The 17420-nt window shown below is 40.1% G+C and overlaps 1 protein-coding gene across 1 annotated transcript; it reads left to right on the top strand.

Annotated features, from left to right (window-relative positions):
- The first annotated feature begins 2209 nt into the window (after positions 1-2209).
- On the top strand, positions 2210-16837 carry lrrc58b (leucine rich repeat containing 58b). The gene is made up of 4 exons (XM_088914524.1): positions 2210-2918; positions 10535-10663; positions 11414-11691; positions 11925-16837. The coding sequence occupies exons 1-4, from the start codon at positions 2467-2469 to the stop codon at positions 12116-12118; spliced, it is 1053 nt and encodes a 350-aa protein (XP_088770650.1). The 5' UTR covers positions 2210-2466; the 3' UTR covers positions 12119-16837.
- The last annotated feature ends 583 nt before the right edge of the window (positions 16838-17420 follow it).

Below are 17420 nucleotides of genomic sequence, written 5' to 3'. Positions count from 1 at the left end.
CAAGTCTGGTGAAAAGAAAGAGAAGCATCTTTCCAACAGAACAACACCTCAGCTGGACACAGCAGCATGGATGCCACGTCTTGTGTTGTGTGACTCAAGGTTTTGTGTAGCCTTCCTGTTAGACATCAGCTTGTGTGGCGCTGGTGGGCCACAAGATACGTTCATTTTCATGTACATCAGATCCATCGGTGCGGAGGTCCAAATACGACTCTGAGTAAGTGTGTCGACTCACTAAATGCAAGAATTGAACGGAATGTATCGGACAGAATCGAAAAAAAAATAATGTAATAAAATCTTTAAAAGGCCGGTCCAGGCTCTGGCTACCATGTAGATGGGAGGCAATTTAAAGACAACAGATAAAAAAATATGTAAATACTGTATTATCACTTACAAGGCGTAAGACCACTTTATAAGTGTCCGAATCAAATACTTCCAGGCATCAAACCCAACAGGCTGCACAGGTCTTCAACACAACCTCTGAATTACTTTGGAACTCGAACATCCAGCTTGCGTAACACATTTGACAACGGTTGATTGAGGGGTCCGTTATAAAACGTAATGAGCTTTGATTCTTGTGGACCGGTAATGGACTTCCCCGAATCCTAAGACCATAAGAAAGGTCACAGGTATGAGGAGGCCTTCCAGCCTCTCTATCCCGTTTGGTGGTTAGGAGTTGCTTAATCCAAGGATCTCTTCTAGCTGTTTCTTGAAAGAACCGAGGTGTTGGCTTTAACAACTTGGCATTGAAAGACTGGTTTGCAATAATCTTGTATTGTGGATGTGAAAAGAACTTGTTAAAGTATGAAGTACTGTAGCTGCTTGCTTTGTGCAGTCATCATCGGGAAAACGCTCATTAGGGCTAAGCCGTGTAAAGTTTAAAAACCCTCGCCAGTTGTCTCCTGCATTTACTTAATAAATCATGCTGGATTGTGGAAAAACAAACATTCAGTGGCAGGAAAATGCTGCTGGTGGACAGGATATTTAATTTAGCTTGGAAAATCGGGATAGAATGCGATAGTTCGGGTGAGGTGATTATAAATATAACAATTACAACTGTATAATTATTCTCACGTGAGTGTCAGAAACAAAGTACACTTCTTTCTACTGCAATACTAATTTAAATGCTTTGTAAACTAAACCCATAATTACTGTCCTGAGGTGTGCTTCCCTAAACCCAGCAAATTTCCATTTTGTAAAAGTTGGAATAATCTTACCACGTTAACTTTCAGCACTTTAAAACGCGCTAAACACTTTCAGTGCTCCCCAAAGCCTCTTTCTGCTGTGCTATTTCAGTAAGGACGAAACCATGACAAAAGCTGATTACTCATGTAGCTGCTCCATCTTTAATTATCGGATTTTTAGATTATCTCCCAGAGAAAACGATTGGGTAAATTTAGGCACGTTCCGGAACTGAAGGTTAGAAAATAATTATCGATTGCTTATTTTAAACAAAAATGGAATTGCAGTACTAATATCAAATGAAGACCAATTAAGATATGAAAACAGTTAATGTAAGTAGTTGATTTAGTTAAGTAGCTGAGAGATATTTGAAATGATTGCATATAAAGACGCAACGTAAAACAAAGTTAACTGAAATATATAGGAATACAGTTTACAGGCACGCAGAAGGCAAAAAAACAGTATTTACAGTATACAACTCTTGTTTTCTACGGCCATTGTGTGCATATAAACTTATTTATAGACTGTAGAAAACAGGAAGCGATGTCCAATGAAAGTATGTTTCATCAGAGCTAGGGTTATGCAGCGGTTTGTGTAACAGTGACAGGCAGATACAGCAGAGGTGCTCATGAGCAGACTGTATAACACTCCTGTCCTACTGTATGCAAACGCTATGTAACGTGCTGTACGTGGCAGTTGTGTAATACAACCTTACGAAACCCCCCCCCAAAAAAATAAGAAAGGACGCGAATGTGAATCAAATCCTGATTATTTTCTTTGTCCTTCCAACTGACAGGCATAAAGCGCCTGTGTCGAAACTGAAAACCTCGACAGCTAAGATGACCTCTGAACAAATATGTTCGCGGCTTCACCAGCTGTTAACATCCTCGCCTCTTCTCACAAGTGCGGAAAGCGACCCTGAACCTGAATGGTGGCCCAGATTCATCCACATGTTCACAACTGACTGCGAGATAGCCAATGTCTGAAGGGGGGACGTGACGAGATCAGCCCCGGAACCTGTATTATGAATTGATATGTGCAGCGTAAGCGTCTACTGTCTATGAGTTAAACAGCTCCTGTGACTTATTAATATAGCTAAATGTATTTTCCCCAATGCCTTATGATACTTGAATAATTTGTTACTTAAGTTAACGAACTAAGAACTGATACAGGTTCTTGAAGCAGTTGTGAGAGATACAGTTTAACATTATTTCCCTTGCAACGCAGTAACCGTTCTCGTTTCTAGGAAACTCGCAGGACGGCAAAAAATAACTTTTGTTTTGGAAAATGGAGGTCTCCGAAAGAGCAGACGGGGAAAACGTCTTGGATTTGTCGCGGCTCAGTTTGGAAAGCCTTACCCTGGATAACGTGAGCGAAGAGCGGAAGAGAGAGACCCAGCAGCTTTTTCTGACTTACAACCGATTCACGGTGCTGCCTGCCTCCGTCAGCCACTTCTCCAACCTCCGGTTCCTCGACATCAGCAGCAACGGGCTGGCGTTCATCTGTGAGGACATTCTGCGACTCACAAAACTCAAGACCCTTGTGGCCAAGAACAACAGGCTGGACGAGTCCTCCCTGCCCAAGGACTTCGGGACCATGTCCCTGGAAGTGCTGAACTTCAGTGGGAACAGGTTTGAGGAGGTCCCGAGTCAGTGCCTGGAACTGCAGTCCCTACAGTCCCTCTCGCTAGGGGGAAACAGACTGAGAACCATCCCCGCAGAAATAGAAAATCTCACCAGGTAAATCTGAAGGGTTTGCGTTTGAGATCTGTCAGGAATCACAGGAGATGTATGACGACGTTGTCGATGAAGGTTGTAATAATGTGCGTTTTCACTTTCCGTGCAAGACAGTGGTTTTACTTTGTGTTTTCAACAGGATTGTAAAAGCAATGTGCTAACTATACAACGTTTCCCAATTTCCCCAATGTCGTTCGAGCTACTTCTGTTCTAGATCAGGGTTGAAAGCATTGCATCATTTTTGTTTCTCTTGTAGCGTTAAGAGATGCATCACAGAGCTGACAATTCGTATTGCAAGACTTTAACAAGCGCTTCGTTTTAGATCTGTGAACATATCTACAGTACCAGATAAGTGGGATATTCCCTTTATTCCTGGGTGAGGGGCACCTGCCGTCTCCAGACTAAATCAGTGCGAGAGCAGCTTTGCAGATCAGCGAAATAGGCTCGGAGGGTGAAGAAATGCCTCTAATATCATGTTTTCGCTATACGACTGATTTGTGACTTATTCCTTCTTAAAAGCATCTCCTGTGTGTGTGTTCTTTGGTTTGGCGAGTACTGCATCCAACAAACAAGACGAACTGCAGTTTATAGAGATTTGAATAGTGTGAAAATACGCGCACAACTGTAGGCGGTTTGACCACAGAAGCTGTTTAGTGTTTTTGTTCAGACTAACCAAAGTTTGCCTTCCAAAAACTGATCGTGCATAATATAACGACGAAGAGACACGTGCTAGCTGTGATTGTGCAGAGTCATGCTTACTGAGATAAAGAGACTGGACCACTCACCTACAGGATTTCAATCAAAATGCGGGGACAGTGCAACTGATGAGCCATTGGACAGCTGTGTCAGCACTGTCTGCTTATAGGGCTAAAAACCCACCACAGTTGTAGCTGTGCTTTATGGGGAAAAAAAAACTATAAAATATTGTAGATATCCAAAACTGTAGTATTGGCTCTGTAGTGTGTTTTGCTTGTAGATTGATGCTTTTGAATGATTCAGGAAAGCAGTAGTACAACGCATAGGGTTTCTGATTGTACTGTCTGTGGACAAAACATTGGACGAGGATTAAAAGTTTATTCTTACTTCCAATCGGTGTAGTCTGGAAGAGCCTGTAGCTGCTGAAGATGTGGCAGTGGTTGATCCCAGGGGTGTCAGGTGAGCTGTGGAGGAAGAAATGAGGCTTGATCTTACTGAGGGCTCACAGGCCACTGCACTTCCATATTCTGGGATGTGTGAGGGAGGGGCTGAATTTGACCTTGACTGAAAAACAGCTCAGTGTGCTGGATCACAACGAGGACATGTTGATGGTATTTTGGAAAAGAAAAAGAAATGTTCTTAAGCAATAATAGCTGATGTCTTTTATACCTGATACTAATACCTGATACTGAGGCACTAATCGCCAAAAAAGTTGTTTTCACTGCAGCTCAATCTAGGGTGGTTTCACAACAAATTTTATGCAGGACAGTAGTGACATATATGACTGAGACTAGAAAAAATGGCTTTAATACTTGTTAATTACACAGTGTTATTTGGTATATATTGTTTGCATTTGGTATAGAGAACTGAGTAATGTTTTCAGCAGATTTGCCGGTATATAATAAATACTTCTTCCAACACTGAGAATTAATTAATTGACTGTTTGGCACCCTCAACAGCAAAAATGAAGGAATTGTATTGGAAAGAATACCTTCTTTGACATTGGAATGTGCACTATTAGGCAACGGAATATATTATAAAATGGAAAAAAACATAGCCATTAGTGAAGTAGGCCTCACTAGTATCAGGGGGTGCATTATGTTGCTGAATGCTTGTGATTCTTAACTTGTGCTTGACGCAAATAGCTGTGCTATCTCAGGCTGGGGGCAGTGGGGTTACTTTATCTTGAGCATATGGTATAGCTGTTGTGCAATGGCAGTTTACGTTTCTCCCAGCTTCATGCAATGCCAGTCCAGATGTCGTTTCTAGTTAATTTGCCTGCTGTCTCAAAATCGCTGTCTCCAGCTCCTGAGTTGGACATATACATTCTGCCTACCCCTAGGACAGGCATATATGGCCAAGATCACCTCATTTACCACACAGCAGCTGAGAACTCATTCCGAACCTGATCCAAGACATTGCGTCTCGTAGATGCTGAAAGGTTATAGTAGGAAAATGGGCTGTTTGACTTCGTTTGATTATTGAACTGTTCACCATGCCGATCCACACACACTACTAAAGTTGACACCCCTAAGACCTTTATTTATATTTCCTGATCTCAAGCCAGCAGTGAGGTCTTAAATTAACTGACTGGATTATAAATACTTGTAGCCAACTACTTACAGAAGCTATAAAACAAAATCACCCCATCTGTGCCACAGTGACACAGTTATTTATATCAGGGCTCACCAGTTTTATAACCCGATGTTAAACATTAAAAGCTGTCGGAGTTTTACTGCTGTAGAGGCTGTGATGGGTGTAGGAGGGCTGACTGGTTCCCTGGGGCCAATGCAAGGAAGCCTTTCCTTCTCCTGAAAGGAACAATCCAAGATCCACCCGTTTATGGTTTTCAGCTGTGATCCGTGCAGAGTTAGGAATTCCTATATTGGAAGTGTCTGATACAGTGTAATTCCCACCTGCCTGCTCAGCATGAGTTTTTTCTAGAGAAATGAAACCAGATAAGGAGTTTGTTATTTTTTTTTGCAAATGTCTAGGCAACAATGTGCCTAACACAGTGTGTTTTGGAAACTGAAACACTGAGCTCAGAAAACACTTAAATGGAAAGAACTAAGATAGGCGTTAAGGGACTAAAAGATGGTAAGACATTGTGCTGAGATTAAAGTCACAAGCGCTGAAGACCCCCGGCTTGTCCAATCACATGTTCAACAAACCCTTTTATTTTTATTGTTTAACTTAAATTCATTTTAATTACAGCTATGATTTTCCTTGTAAATCTTTTTTTCCTGTTTGTCAGGGCAGAAAAACATGTTATTTTTAAGTGGTTTACTTAAACCATTAGGGCCACAGCTTCCTAGACTTTGTTTTCTTACTGTTGGGATACATCTTTTGTACTTAAACAGAATATCTTTAACTTTTTGCCATTCACTCTGTACTGCTTCACACAAAATCATTGTTTTGGACTCTACCTGTCCAGGTTCAAAGTACACTTCAGTGCTTACTGTATTATGATAACTGTTCCTTAATGGTTCTCTCACCTCTTTTCCTCTCTGTCTGGATTGATTGACAAGACTAGATCAATACCGGCATTGATTGTAGGTGCTAAACTACTGAGGGAAGAAGAATTTGTTAGCCTTGTGTAATATTTGAGTTTCAGTTCCTGCCAGTCCTCATGTTCCTAACCTGATTGAAAAACAGCCATGAGAATCTCTCCCTCCTTTATACTTGTACACCCCTCATTTCACTCTGTAAGACTGCATAATAATAAATGTTTGAATTATAAGATAGACCCATATAGGTTTTAAGACTTTTGAAGCCAGGTTAAGTCATGTGCCTGAAGGCTGTTTTTACACCTTTCCTGTCTCTTCAGAACACTGTTTGTGTGTCAGCTAATGTTGTATCAATCATCTCCTCTCTGCAAGGCATGCTGCAGTAACTCCAGTTACACCATAACCTGCTAAAACAGAATTTCTAATATTGTTCATTTTGATCCTAATACTCCTGCCTTATAATTACAATATAAGCATTTCATTATCTGACACTTTGTTTTTTCCCCCTTGGATTTTCGTTTTGAATCTCCGAGTCTCCCTTGCAGGTGGTCTTTGAATTCTTCCCCCCTTTCATTATGATTTAAATGTTATTTGAAATTATTGTAAACTTTATTTTAAGTCAGTTTCATTCATTTTGGCCATATTCAATGATTGTCCAGTCTTAAAAGAATAAACTTCAAAAGTTTTTTCTTCCACCAATAGTGTGTATATACAGTATCGTCTATTTATAAAAATTTTGGCACAATACGATCATTCTTGTTTAAAGTGTTGACTGAAACAGATTCTGCCTTTCTAATCTCATCAGAGATTGCTGTGCGTGTGATATGTATGTCATAGTAGTACAGTCTAATTGGCTCCTTGTTGCAATTGCAATGATCAGGCACCTCAAGTGAGTGCTAGAGAGCAGGATAGTGTATCTGTGATATTTATTCATGAATCGAAGTGTAAAAACAAGAAAGGGACATTTTTATCTCACTGTTGAAATGTGCAAAACATAAAAATATTCTTTACAAATTTGGGTTCTTTTACAAAGGCAATTTTGTTAGAAGAATGCTCTCTTGCGGTTGGTTTGCAGAAATTCGGTGAATGTGACAGACCAGCAGTTGTATTTCCTGAAGGGGTTTTAAAGTCTCTGAATCTGTAGTCCGGACTCCCATGTTTCTAGTGAAACCAGTCCCTGAAGATTGTGCAGAGATGTGAGTAGCAGGCGTGCTTGTCTGTACAAGCGTGGAGCTTTCCTCTGACAGAGGTGAAAGGCTAACATTGTGTTAGACTTTGAATTGCTTGTTGTCTTGATTAGATGTGCTTCTTCCCTGGTGAGATCTAAGGGAACAAGCAAAAGTAAAGCCTGTGTGGTCCAGCAATTCAGAACTCCTTGGGGGCCAGTGTCTTGTTTGATACATGCCCTCCCTAGGCCTTTTGGACAACAGCTGTACCCCGCAGTGCTGGGGAGGTCTTTGCACTTCATAACAAGCTGATTAAGGTCCTTGGACCTCAGTGTAAGAGCATTTAAAAAGCGCTTCTCATTAGAGAAGCCACTTAGGTAGCAGCGATGACAATCTGCTTGCTGTTCACCGTTAATGAAATTCTTCCTTGTAAAGACACTCTAGTGGGAACAGGTACTTATCGGCTGCGTTTTTGTAGTCTTTAATCCTGAGCTTGTTTTGCAAAAGGTGTCAAATGATCTGAATTAAAATTCTGTAGTTTTACCATCTTTAGCGAAGATGTGGAGTGAAGGTTTTTGTAGGATTCAGTGCTCAGCTGGGATAAAAAGATTCATACTGCAGCAGGATCAAAGCAAAACACTGAAGACAAAAGGAAGGTGAGATTCAGTAAATTAGAAAACGCTTAAGTGTCACTTTTCACTTGCACAGGTTGTTAAAAGCAATAATACGTAAGAATACTATTTGTGAAAGAGATGGAATTAGGCGTAGGCGTAGGGAGAGAGATGCCATTCAGGCAGTGATAGCATAGTGTCACTGGTGTAACTGCTGATGTAAGGTGAGCTGCTCTGTGTTCAGTATTCTACTACCTAGTCCTCATGTTTTTCTCTGGCATGAAGTTAATAGTATAAATGAATATCTTTGCAGTGTCATTCATATCCTTTTTTATGCTTTTCAATGCAGTATAATCAAATCATGCCTTTTTGTGTGCTCTTTTTATTGTTTAGCTTATGCCCTACATTTCTGGTAGTGTAAATGTATTTGGAATTTAATACATCATTGGTAAATCGCCACTGCCTGACTTTTTAACTAGTTTAGGTTATTCAGTCTAAGGGTTCACATACTGATTTACACAAAGATTTATTGTGGGATCGTTTTATTTAATAATACAAATATATATTTCGCCTTTGTGTTATACATTTAATCAGATCATCTTCATCTCTTATTGGACTTTCATGAAGGTCTAATTACATTTTAGATCTAAAATATACATGAAATTGAACCCCAGGGGTTCACCAGTCGTTTCTCGGTGCTGTTGTATTAAGCCTTATTTTGAACAGAGGTAGCCTGTGTATCGGCCAGACTGTGCACTAGTTTCCCCCCTAGAACGAAAACAGCATTGATTAGGATAAATGACTTCTTTAGATAAAACGCTTAGTTGACACAAGAAACCTTGGAGAGGAATGGCTGTGTTCCCAGACACAGTATAATAGGCAGCTTAAAGTACTGAATCATGTGCTTTTAGCTGCTATTATTCCACAAATTCTGTCCGGCCTGTGTTCAAAGCTTTTCTGTCTATAGCGCATTTAATATTATCAGGTCTCAGCAAATCAGGTAAGTGAGAGCTTTGAGTTTCAAAGCCAAAGGACCTCGTATAGCGTTCAGTTCTCTTCCACGGCCTTACATTCTGGAAATGCAGAGTGCCTTTTATCCTTAAAAGTGTTCAAACTTGTTTCGGTGTGCTGAGAGTTTATCAGCATTTCATGTCAATATTAATAACATAAGAAAGGTGACAAAAGAAAGGAGTCCATTCACATCTAGGCACATCTGGGTTGTTTTGGAAGTTAGTAGCTAATTGATGCATCCAGCTGTATCTTGAAATAAGCCATCTTATAAAGTCAGTGACTGGATACCTTTTTCTGTGCTCCCAGTTATTCTTTGCATGAATAACTGTCGCCCATCACTTAGTTTTAATGCACTTCAACATAGTTTCCACTGTCGCTCTCTGGTTCGTATTTGACTTTTCATTCTCAATGCCTTAGAGGATTGTGAATACTTATATTAGGTCCCCTATAGTCTTCTCTGTTCATGACTATAAAGGTTCATTCCTTTCAGTTTGTCAGTGTAGGATATTTTCTTAACTCCCAGAATGTCTGGTTGCTCTTCTCTGGACTAATTCGGAACAGCAGTATCTTTTCAATAACGTGGTGGTCACAGCTCTAACATGACATCCCTTGATTTCAATTCTGCACTTTAACTGTATAGCCGAATGTTTTTCTTTGCCTTTATTTCTTCCTCACATTGTCTAGAAGATGATTTGAAAATGATATAAACATTTTAGTGATTTGGTTCCTATTAGAAATGTAGTGAACAGTTTGGACAAACAGACAAACTCAGTATGATTTTTTATTGTTGGTCACAGTATACAAGGAACCTTAACAATCAGAAGATTTAGTGATTTGCCCTGTATTAAAATGTTTTGAGGTTGCAGAACTAGAGGCCTTTTGTTGAGAACTGCCTTCAGAAAAATAGATACTAACATGGGAATCCGAGAGTAACTGCCTTGAATGTAGCTAAGAGTACCTCTCTTTTAATGTAATGTGATCTGTTTTTCTGGAAACAGTTTTGTCTGAATTAGCACATATTTGAATATGAATGTGAACATATGAATATTCTGATGTTTTGAGTTCAATATAGAATATATTCTGAAACACCCTAAGTTCATAGATTCCTGATTGTTTTGACAAAAGTACAGTATATTAAAGAATATTAAATCTGAAAACAAAAAAATTACCAGTAAAAAACCCTGAAAAAAGGATCAATCCGCCAGAACTCAGAAGTGATCATTTTAGTAAAATATAGTATTACAGTACAAAAAAATGAATGATATAACAACTTTGTGTGAAGAGAATTCTGTTTCTACAAACAGGGAACATCCTGCAGCTAAGATACAGCTGACTACATAGGAAAAAAGTATCAGGTTTAAAATACTCTGCCAGCAAAGGTCAAAAGTGAGATTGGAATGAGGTAAGACTGGGGCTGTCAAATTTAAAATGTTATTGGCTCTAAGCAAAAAAACAAAACAAGAAAATATCCTCCTCCCAATTCTCTACCAAGTCTCTTCTAACATGTGTAGGCAATATTTACATATGGAGCTGAAAAACCCAGTTGAAGCCTGTAGTGGTGCACACACCTTGGTGTAGGCTCTTGTGGTTTGTCTCGGTGATTTAAAGATGTTGCCCGTGTCTTGTAGTCTGGAGCTGCTGTACCTCGGAGGCAATTCCATCTCCACCATCCCTCCCGAGCTGGCCAACCTGCCTCACCTCAGCTACCTGGTCCTGTGTGACAACAACATCCAGAGCATCCCTCCACAGCTCGCTCAGTGAGTGCTGCTCGGCCTGGGCTCGTCAGGGCTGCACCTGAACCCTCCCAGAACCGGGAGACACTGGGGGACACTTCTTCTAGGACTGACAGCAGTGGTGGTGAAGGAGCTTTCTCAAGGATGCAGCAACAGAGTAAAGAAGGGTGGAAAGAGTTCTAGAGCTGTATACACAACCCCATATTCCCCCAACACACTTGCACATAGAACCACACTTGTACAAGTTCACATGTACACACACATACATCATCACGTCATCAAATAGCTTTAAATGACACAAGGTAGTAAAATAATTATCTTTAATTATGTTGAAAAACACTGGCACAGTAATGGCACAGTGGTTACCATTACAGTCTAGCAGTGCTGGGGCCGTGGTTTCAGTTCCTGAGGTGCTATCTGTGTGGAGTCTGTAAGTTCTGCCCACGTTTGCGTGGTTTTTTCCCCCACAGTCCAAAAACGTATTGGTAGGTTGATTGGCTTCTGGGAGAATTTGCTCTGGTGCGAGTGTGTGCGTGTTTGTGTCTGTGTGTGCCCTGTGACGGACTCGTCTCCTGTCCAGAGTGTGTCCCGCCCGGCACCCGGTGCTTGCTGGGATAGGCTCCAGCTCCCCCGCGAAGCCTGTACTGGATAAAGCGGTTCGAAAGTGGATGGATGGGTGTGTACAACGCTGTGGGAATATTAGACAGATCCGCTGTGGCCATTTCAACAGAGCAGGGCTCCGCAAGTCACCACAGAGTCTGTTCTCTGTTCCAGGCTGCATTCTTTGCGATCCCTGAGCCTCCACAACAACCTGCTCACGTACCTCCCCCGCGAGATCCTCAGTCTCGTCCAGCTGCAGGAGCTCAGCCTCCGCGGCAACCCGCTGGTCGTGCGCTTCGTCAAAGATATGACCTACGACCCTCCCTCGCTTCTGGAGCTCGCGGGCCGCACCATCAAGTCCCGGAACGTCCCTTACACCCCTTGGGACCTGCCAGGAAACCTGGTCAGGTACCTGGATTTAGCAAGCAAGTGTCCCAACCCGAAGTGCGGAGGTAAAGAGGTGTTCTTTCCTGTTCAGAGTCGTTCAGCCCAGTATAGGAAGATGCACGTGTTAGCATTACCGATAGCAAAAGGTGCATCAGCGTGGTCTTCTTTTAAATGGTGTCATTGAATATGAAGCTCAGATAGAAAGTGTTGTTTGCATAGGCAGTGCAGTGTCTTAAGAGCGTCAGATTTCTTCTTTTGGTTTCTCCCTGAAACTCTTTTGCTTTGTTCATTTTTGCAGGCGTCTACTTTGACTCCTGTGTGCGTCACATCAAGTTTGTGGATTTTTGTGGAAAATACCGCCTGCCACTGATGCACTACCTGTGCTCTCCCGAGTGTACTTCTCCCTGTAGCTCCAACCCACAGAGTGATGCGGACTCGGAGGATGAGTTCAGCGTTCCCGCTCACAGGATGCAGAAAGTCCTTCTGGGATAGGAAGAGTGATTCAGACTGAAGGCGTCCTGATCATTTCCCAAGGCCAGACTGCTGTTGTAAGAAAAATTTACAACGTGATGCAAATTGCTTCCAGCTCAAAGGAGAATTGTGTTCATGGACAGTGGGTGAAGTTTTGGGGCTGTCACAGTCAGACTTTCCGAAGCCTGGGGCACGTGTACCGACAGTGAAGACTCTGCACTTGCAGTCAGCCTTTGTATTTCAGCCCTACGTGGATGGCGTAAGCTTGAACATTCAAGCAAACACTTTCTGGCACGAAGAGGAGTGAGTGTGAGATGGGGATCTTTAACACGGAACTGAGGTGCACCCCAGTTGCCAGCAATTACGATAGCTGCAGTCGCATCAGCTTGTCAAGAAAGTACAAAGGACATTTTGAACAGTAAGAGGTAGCAAATCTTTAAAAACTGACAAAGCACTACCCCTGGACCCAGGTAGCTGTCACTGCTGCTGGGACACATCGTTATCAAGGAGGAGTGATTTAAGAGAAAACTAATCTCTGACAAGCATGCCTGTCAGCAATTTACATTAAATACACCATTATGCATTAATCATAACTGCAAAACAATGTCCTACATGTCCTCTAAATAGATTAGATAATTTGTAAATCCCTATTAAGTGCCTGGTTTCTACTGTTTAAACAGACAATACTGTAACATTATGAAAAAGGATTTACAAAACATTACAGTATCTTTAAACTGTCATCTTAATTTATGCAGTGGAATTATTACACAATATGATTATTTTGGATAAACACTTTCACACTTATTTAAGCATATTGATGTATACTGAAACAGGATTAACCCAAATTGTACGTATTTTTAATCTGTTTAATCATAAACTCATTTATGTTTGAGGGCCCAAAGTGATTGTATTCAATAACATTCATTCTCACGAAAGAGCTACAACATTTTCAGTAATGTTTTAAATCCTTCTGACTGGAAATGATCATTTGTCAGTTATCACTAACATCAAACAGTTGAACATCTTTATGCATAAGGCTGTCCTTTGAGAAGTACAAGCAGTACTTCAGTGTGTACAGCTGAGAGCAAACCATGTGTTTCACAGATGAAGACATCTGAGGCACACACATGCCTGTCACGTTTGAAAGCTGCTGGGTCCCCAGTCTGTCACTGGTCCCTTTTGCCTTCCAAGGCAAAGGTGAGGAATGATACTGCCTCTACGCGCCACCCCGCAGTTTAATAACTTGGATGCATGTCAGATGCTGTCTGATTGTAAGAGAAACTGTGCTTGTCTGTGCAGTGGTTAAAGTACAGTCCACTCTGCTTTGTCTCATCTATGTCCTTCCTGCTCACTGGCAGCAAACTAGGACCCTATTTCAACTGTTTATTTTCAAAACACCACAGGAAAGTGACATAACCAATATGTAAAGAAATCACACCTTGTGTACCCTTAATACATACTTCCCAGATGGACAAGACAAATGGAAAGTGCACAATGATTGCTCTGTGACTGACCTGTCTCAGCAGGTCTGCAGCCTGGTACGTTTTGCCATAAGGATAAAACAGTGTTGTGTCCAGATGTAATTTCTGTTTTTTTCTTGGATATTTTTGTTGAATTATTTCATTTTTAAGTGTTTGCATAGCAGGAACCTAGCTGTCCTCCTGCAGTACCTGGATGAAAGGCGATTTGTATAACATACACTTTTTTCTCCTCTTATTTACATAAGATGTTCATATGAGTGAGGTTTGGGTTTAATTCTCTTCAGTTTGAGGATGCTTCTCATTCACTGTACGTGTTGCTTTGTTGAGCTTCTGTTCATAAAGCTGTTGGCCCTAAAGAAGGTCACTTGCTGGTGTCAGTATTAAGTTTGATCTAAGGCTCATCAAAAATAGTTGAATATTGTTTTAGTTCTGCAGTTGGAACAGTTTTGCCGTTCATAAACATTACTGAGAGGTTTAGGCAGTAAACCTTGTTTTTTTACAATAGGTCTCCGAGTCTCAAATGGCAGGCAAAGTGCTTCTTGCAAGAAATACCAAGACTTTTAAAACGATTTCTACTGCCTAACAGAGCATTTGTTGAGTTTTGCTTGCTTTACCTGGTACAAAATCTCAAAAGCTAAAATTATTTTCAGTTTTAATTAAAGTATCTGACTCATGACCTTGGGATGAGCTGCGTATAAAAATGCTTGCTTGTTAAACAAGAAAAAAACATAAACCAAACTGTCAATTTTTAAAAAATTCAAAAAGTTTTACCCAGGTTTCCAAAGGCAGTTTAATTCAGTGAAGGTACTACAATACAGCTTCAGTAGATGACTGTATAGAGTAATGTTATTGCACTTTTTTTCAAAAGATAGTGAAATCAGATGTTTATTATATTGTATATTAGAAAAAGACTGCTTCATGTGTTTGTGTCTGTAGTTTAATTCCACAAAGGTATACTACAACTCCCATGATGCAACATGTTAACACACTTCTGCTGAGTTCTGAAATGTTCCGTGAGGGGAATCTGGGATATTTTTGAAGACTCAACTGTTGCCAGCAAGTATTGTTCCAGAAAAGTCTTAATAAAAGCTTTGTAACATAAGGGATTCTTAAAAACACCTATTTCTATAAAAGGCTTGTTTGGTAAGTAATAAAATACTAAATGATTCTCCAACACACACATACTTCACACTTGGTTTGTTAAAATGTATCTGCTTTGCTGTACTGTGACAAAGCCTAGCCTTAGTATCATATGTGATATCAAATTGCATTCCAGCATGTCTATCCCAAGTGCCTTAAAAGTACAAAAGTAAAGACAAAGACTAGTTTGCACCTTGAGTTGTAGCTATTTCTCAAGTTGAATTTTTTGTTTGTTTTTGTTGTTAAATTCTTCTCTTTTTTTGAATTATAACAAGATTAAATAAAATGGATATCCTGTTCTGCATTTGATATATTTCTAAAAGATTTCTCGTATGCAGTTAGAAATTAATAACACTAATTTGTTGGATGTTGGATGTTGAATATTGATTAGCACTATATTATGTGCATATGCACTTTCTGTTTATAAATTATATTGACTTAAATACAGACACATACAAAGTAAAGGTTCTTGTCTACTCTTCATTCATGATTTTCATCTTTCGATACTGTGTATCTCCCTATAGCTATTGCTCCCTGTATTTGGTTTTCTAACTTTTGGCACCATCACTGGCTGCTGATACCATTAATCTGAATCCATTAATTTCTTAATCATGGTAACTGAGAGCTTTATGAAAACCAGAGGTTGCCGCTCTCCAGTGTCATGGCTGGACTGCTATAATATAATTTGAAGTTTATGAAACTGTTTTGTTCTGAGCTCCGTTAAGTGGTTGGCATTACCATTCAATTAAATGCATACTTTGAAATACCTCAGACAGGTGTTTTAGGTGTTTTGTTGGCAACTCCACTGTGGTCCCATTTTCTCAGACCAGTTTTTAAATCTCCGTAACAAAATAAATTCTTTGACGGTATAGACAGATTTTACAAATTTCAAATAAAGCACAAAATTGTGAACTTTGTGCAAGTAGTGTAAGTGGCCATGTCAGTTGCAAACCGCTGCTCTCACCACGGCCGAGAGCAGGACTTTACGCAGATTGTGACGTTGAAGGGCCCTTCCTGCTCACTATGATTAATGTAATGCGATGTACAAGCAAATAATTACAGGTTGTGCAGCAGATATTTCACCACAGAAATGTTTCAAAAAGATCAGTATGCAGAGTTAATACATGTAAGTTAAATTTGGCAAGAAACCCATCTCAAAGGCAAGAGTAATATTTCTATTGGATTAAAATAGATGTATTCACAAGCCTGCTTGTTTACAGTGTAATAGGGACACTTTACTGTACCTCACGGAAACTTTTGTTGCCTTGTTCTGAACCACAGAATGTGGTGCTCCGCATACCTGGAAATTTTGTCTATTTTGTGATGTAGATTGGAGGTTTTACAAGCGCACATTTTACTTCAGTTGTGGTTTAAAATGCACTCATCAGTGCTGATTCTTCCTAATCCTGAAATAAAAAAGAGCATTGCAGTTCCCCGTTACAAAAGTAAATGTGGTTTGAGTAATTAGCCATGAAAGATCTTAAGAATACACCTAGATAATGTAGATATGTTCACTGGGGTAAATGTTTGAACGACGGGTTGGAACAGAAACCAGGAGGCCCTAGGAAACTCGGGAAATGAGTGTGTGAGCCCTGTCTTAGAAGCTGATGATGGAGTCTGGAACAAGGTGCACGAGCATGGTGTTGAATTCAGCACTCTGCCTTCTTTCAAGGCAGGGCTGGGTGAGGTCTTCAGATCAATTAGCTCCTCAGAACCAAACAGGTCAGCTGGGCAGAATGGCCACCTCTCGTTTGTAACCTTCAGTACGCTGTGATGTTTCCTCCTAGACTTGTGTTGCTGCACACATTTTGCAGTTTAGGAGCCATCCAGTATCGTGCAATTGTCCGAGTTGGTGCAGTCCTTCTCAGCAAAATGAAGGAAAGCATTAAGTAACTTCTGTAAAAAAGAAAGAATGTTTGGTTTAGAGTGTGTACCTTTATAATCTCAATTGCAAATTCCGTCTACACGGCAGCAGACTACCATCTACAGTGATTGTATTGAGTCTTATAAATATACAGAGAGGCATTAAAATGCAACATGTGCTGTTAGTGCCAATATACTGTACATTTGTGTATTTGTTCCCTGTGAAACTCCATTGTGAAAGAAATAAACACTAAAATATTTTTTTGTGAAGGGCTTCAGAAACAAAACTGGAACACAATGCCAACACTATGTCTGCCTTAACCTCATCCCACATGTAAAAATTGAATTTGACATGTTTTGTCTTATCCTCATTTTTATAATAGCACGCTGTACAATCACAAGACCCGAAAGCCCCAAAGAGTAACATTACCCTTATTTTTGTATATAAAAGTAAGGACAGTTAATTAAAATGTGACATTAATGGACTTGGGCTTTAACAACAAGAGGTTGTTACAGGTGACAGGTGAGCAATGCTTTTTTCCTAAAACCAAAAAAGGTAAATTAAATAAAAAGGCTGTAAAAATAGACGATGCTATTTGGTAGGCAAATATAAATGGCAAAGTGCCTGAGAATGTTTTCTCACAATACATGTTCAGCTAAAACAGAACTCTGGGCTTTACGTTAATGTCTTCTCATTTTGTTATGCAAGTGCGTTGAGTGTTAACAGACATTTATACAGTCTGTATGGTGCATGTAAGACCCTAAGTCTACATTAATTAACATGTTGCACTTTTATTGGTATGGATGTGGTGTTGCCGATTTTTTCCTTTGATGTTTTT

This window comes from Atractosteus spatula, chromosome 4, assembly GCF_055471065.1.
Source record: "Atractosteus spatula isolate fAtrSpa1 chromosome 4, fAtrSpa1.hap1, whole genome shotgun sequence".
Lineage (NCBI taxonomy): Eukaryota > Metazoa > Chordata > Actinopteri > Semionotiformes > Lepisosteidae > Atractosteus > Atractosteus spatula.
The sequence above is the reverse complement of the archived record's forward strand: the minus strand, read 5'-3'. Positions and strand labels throughout refer to the sequence as shown.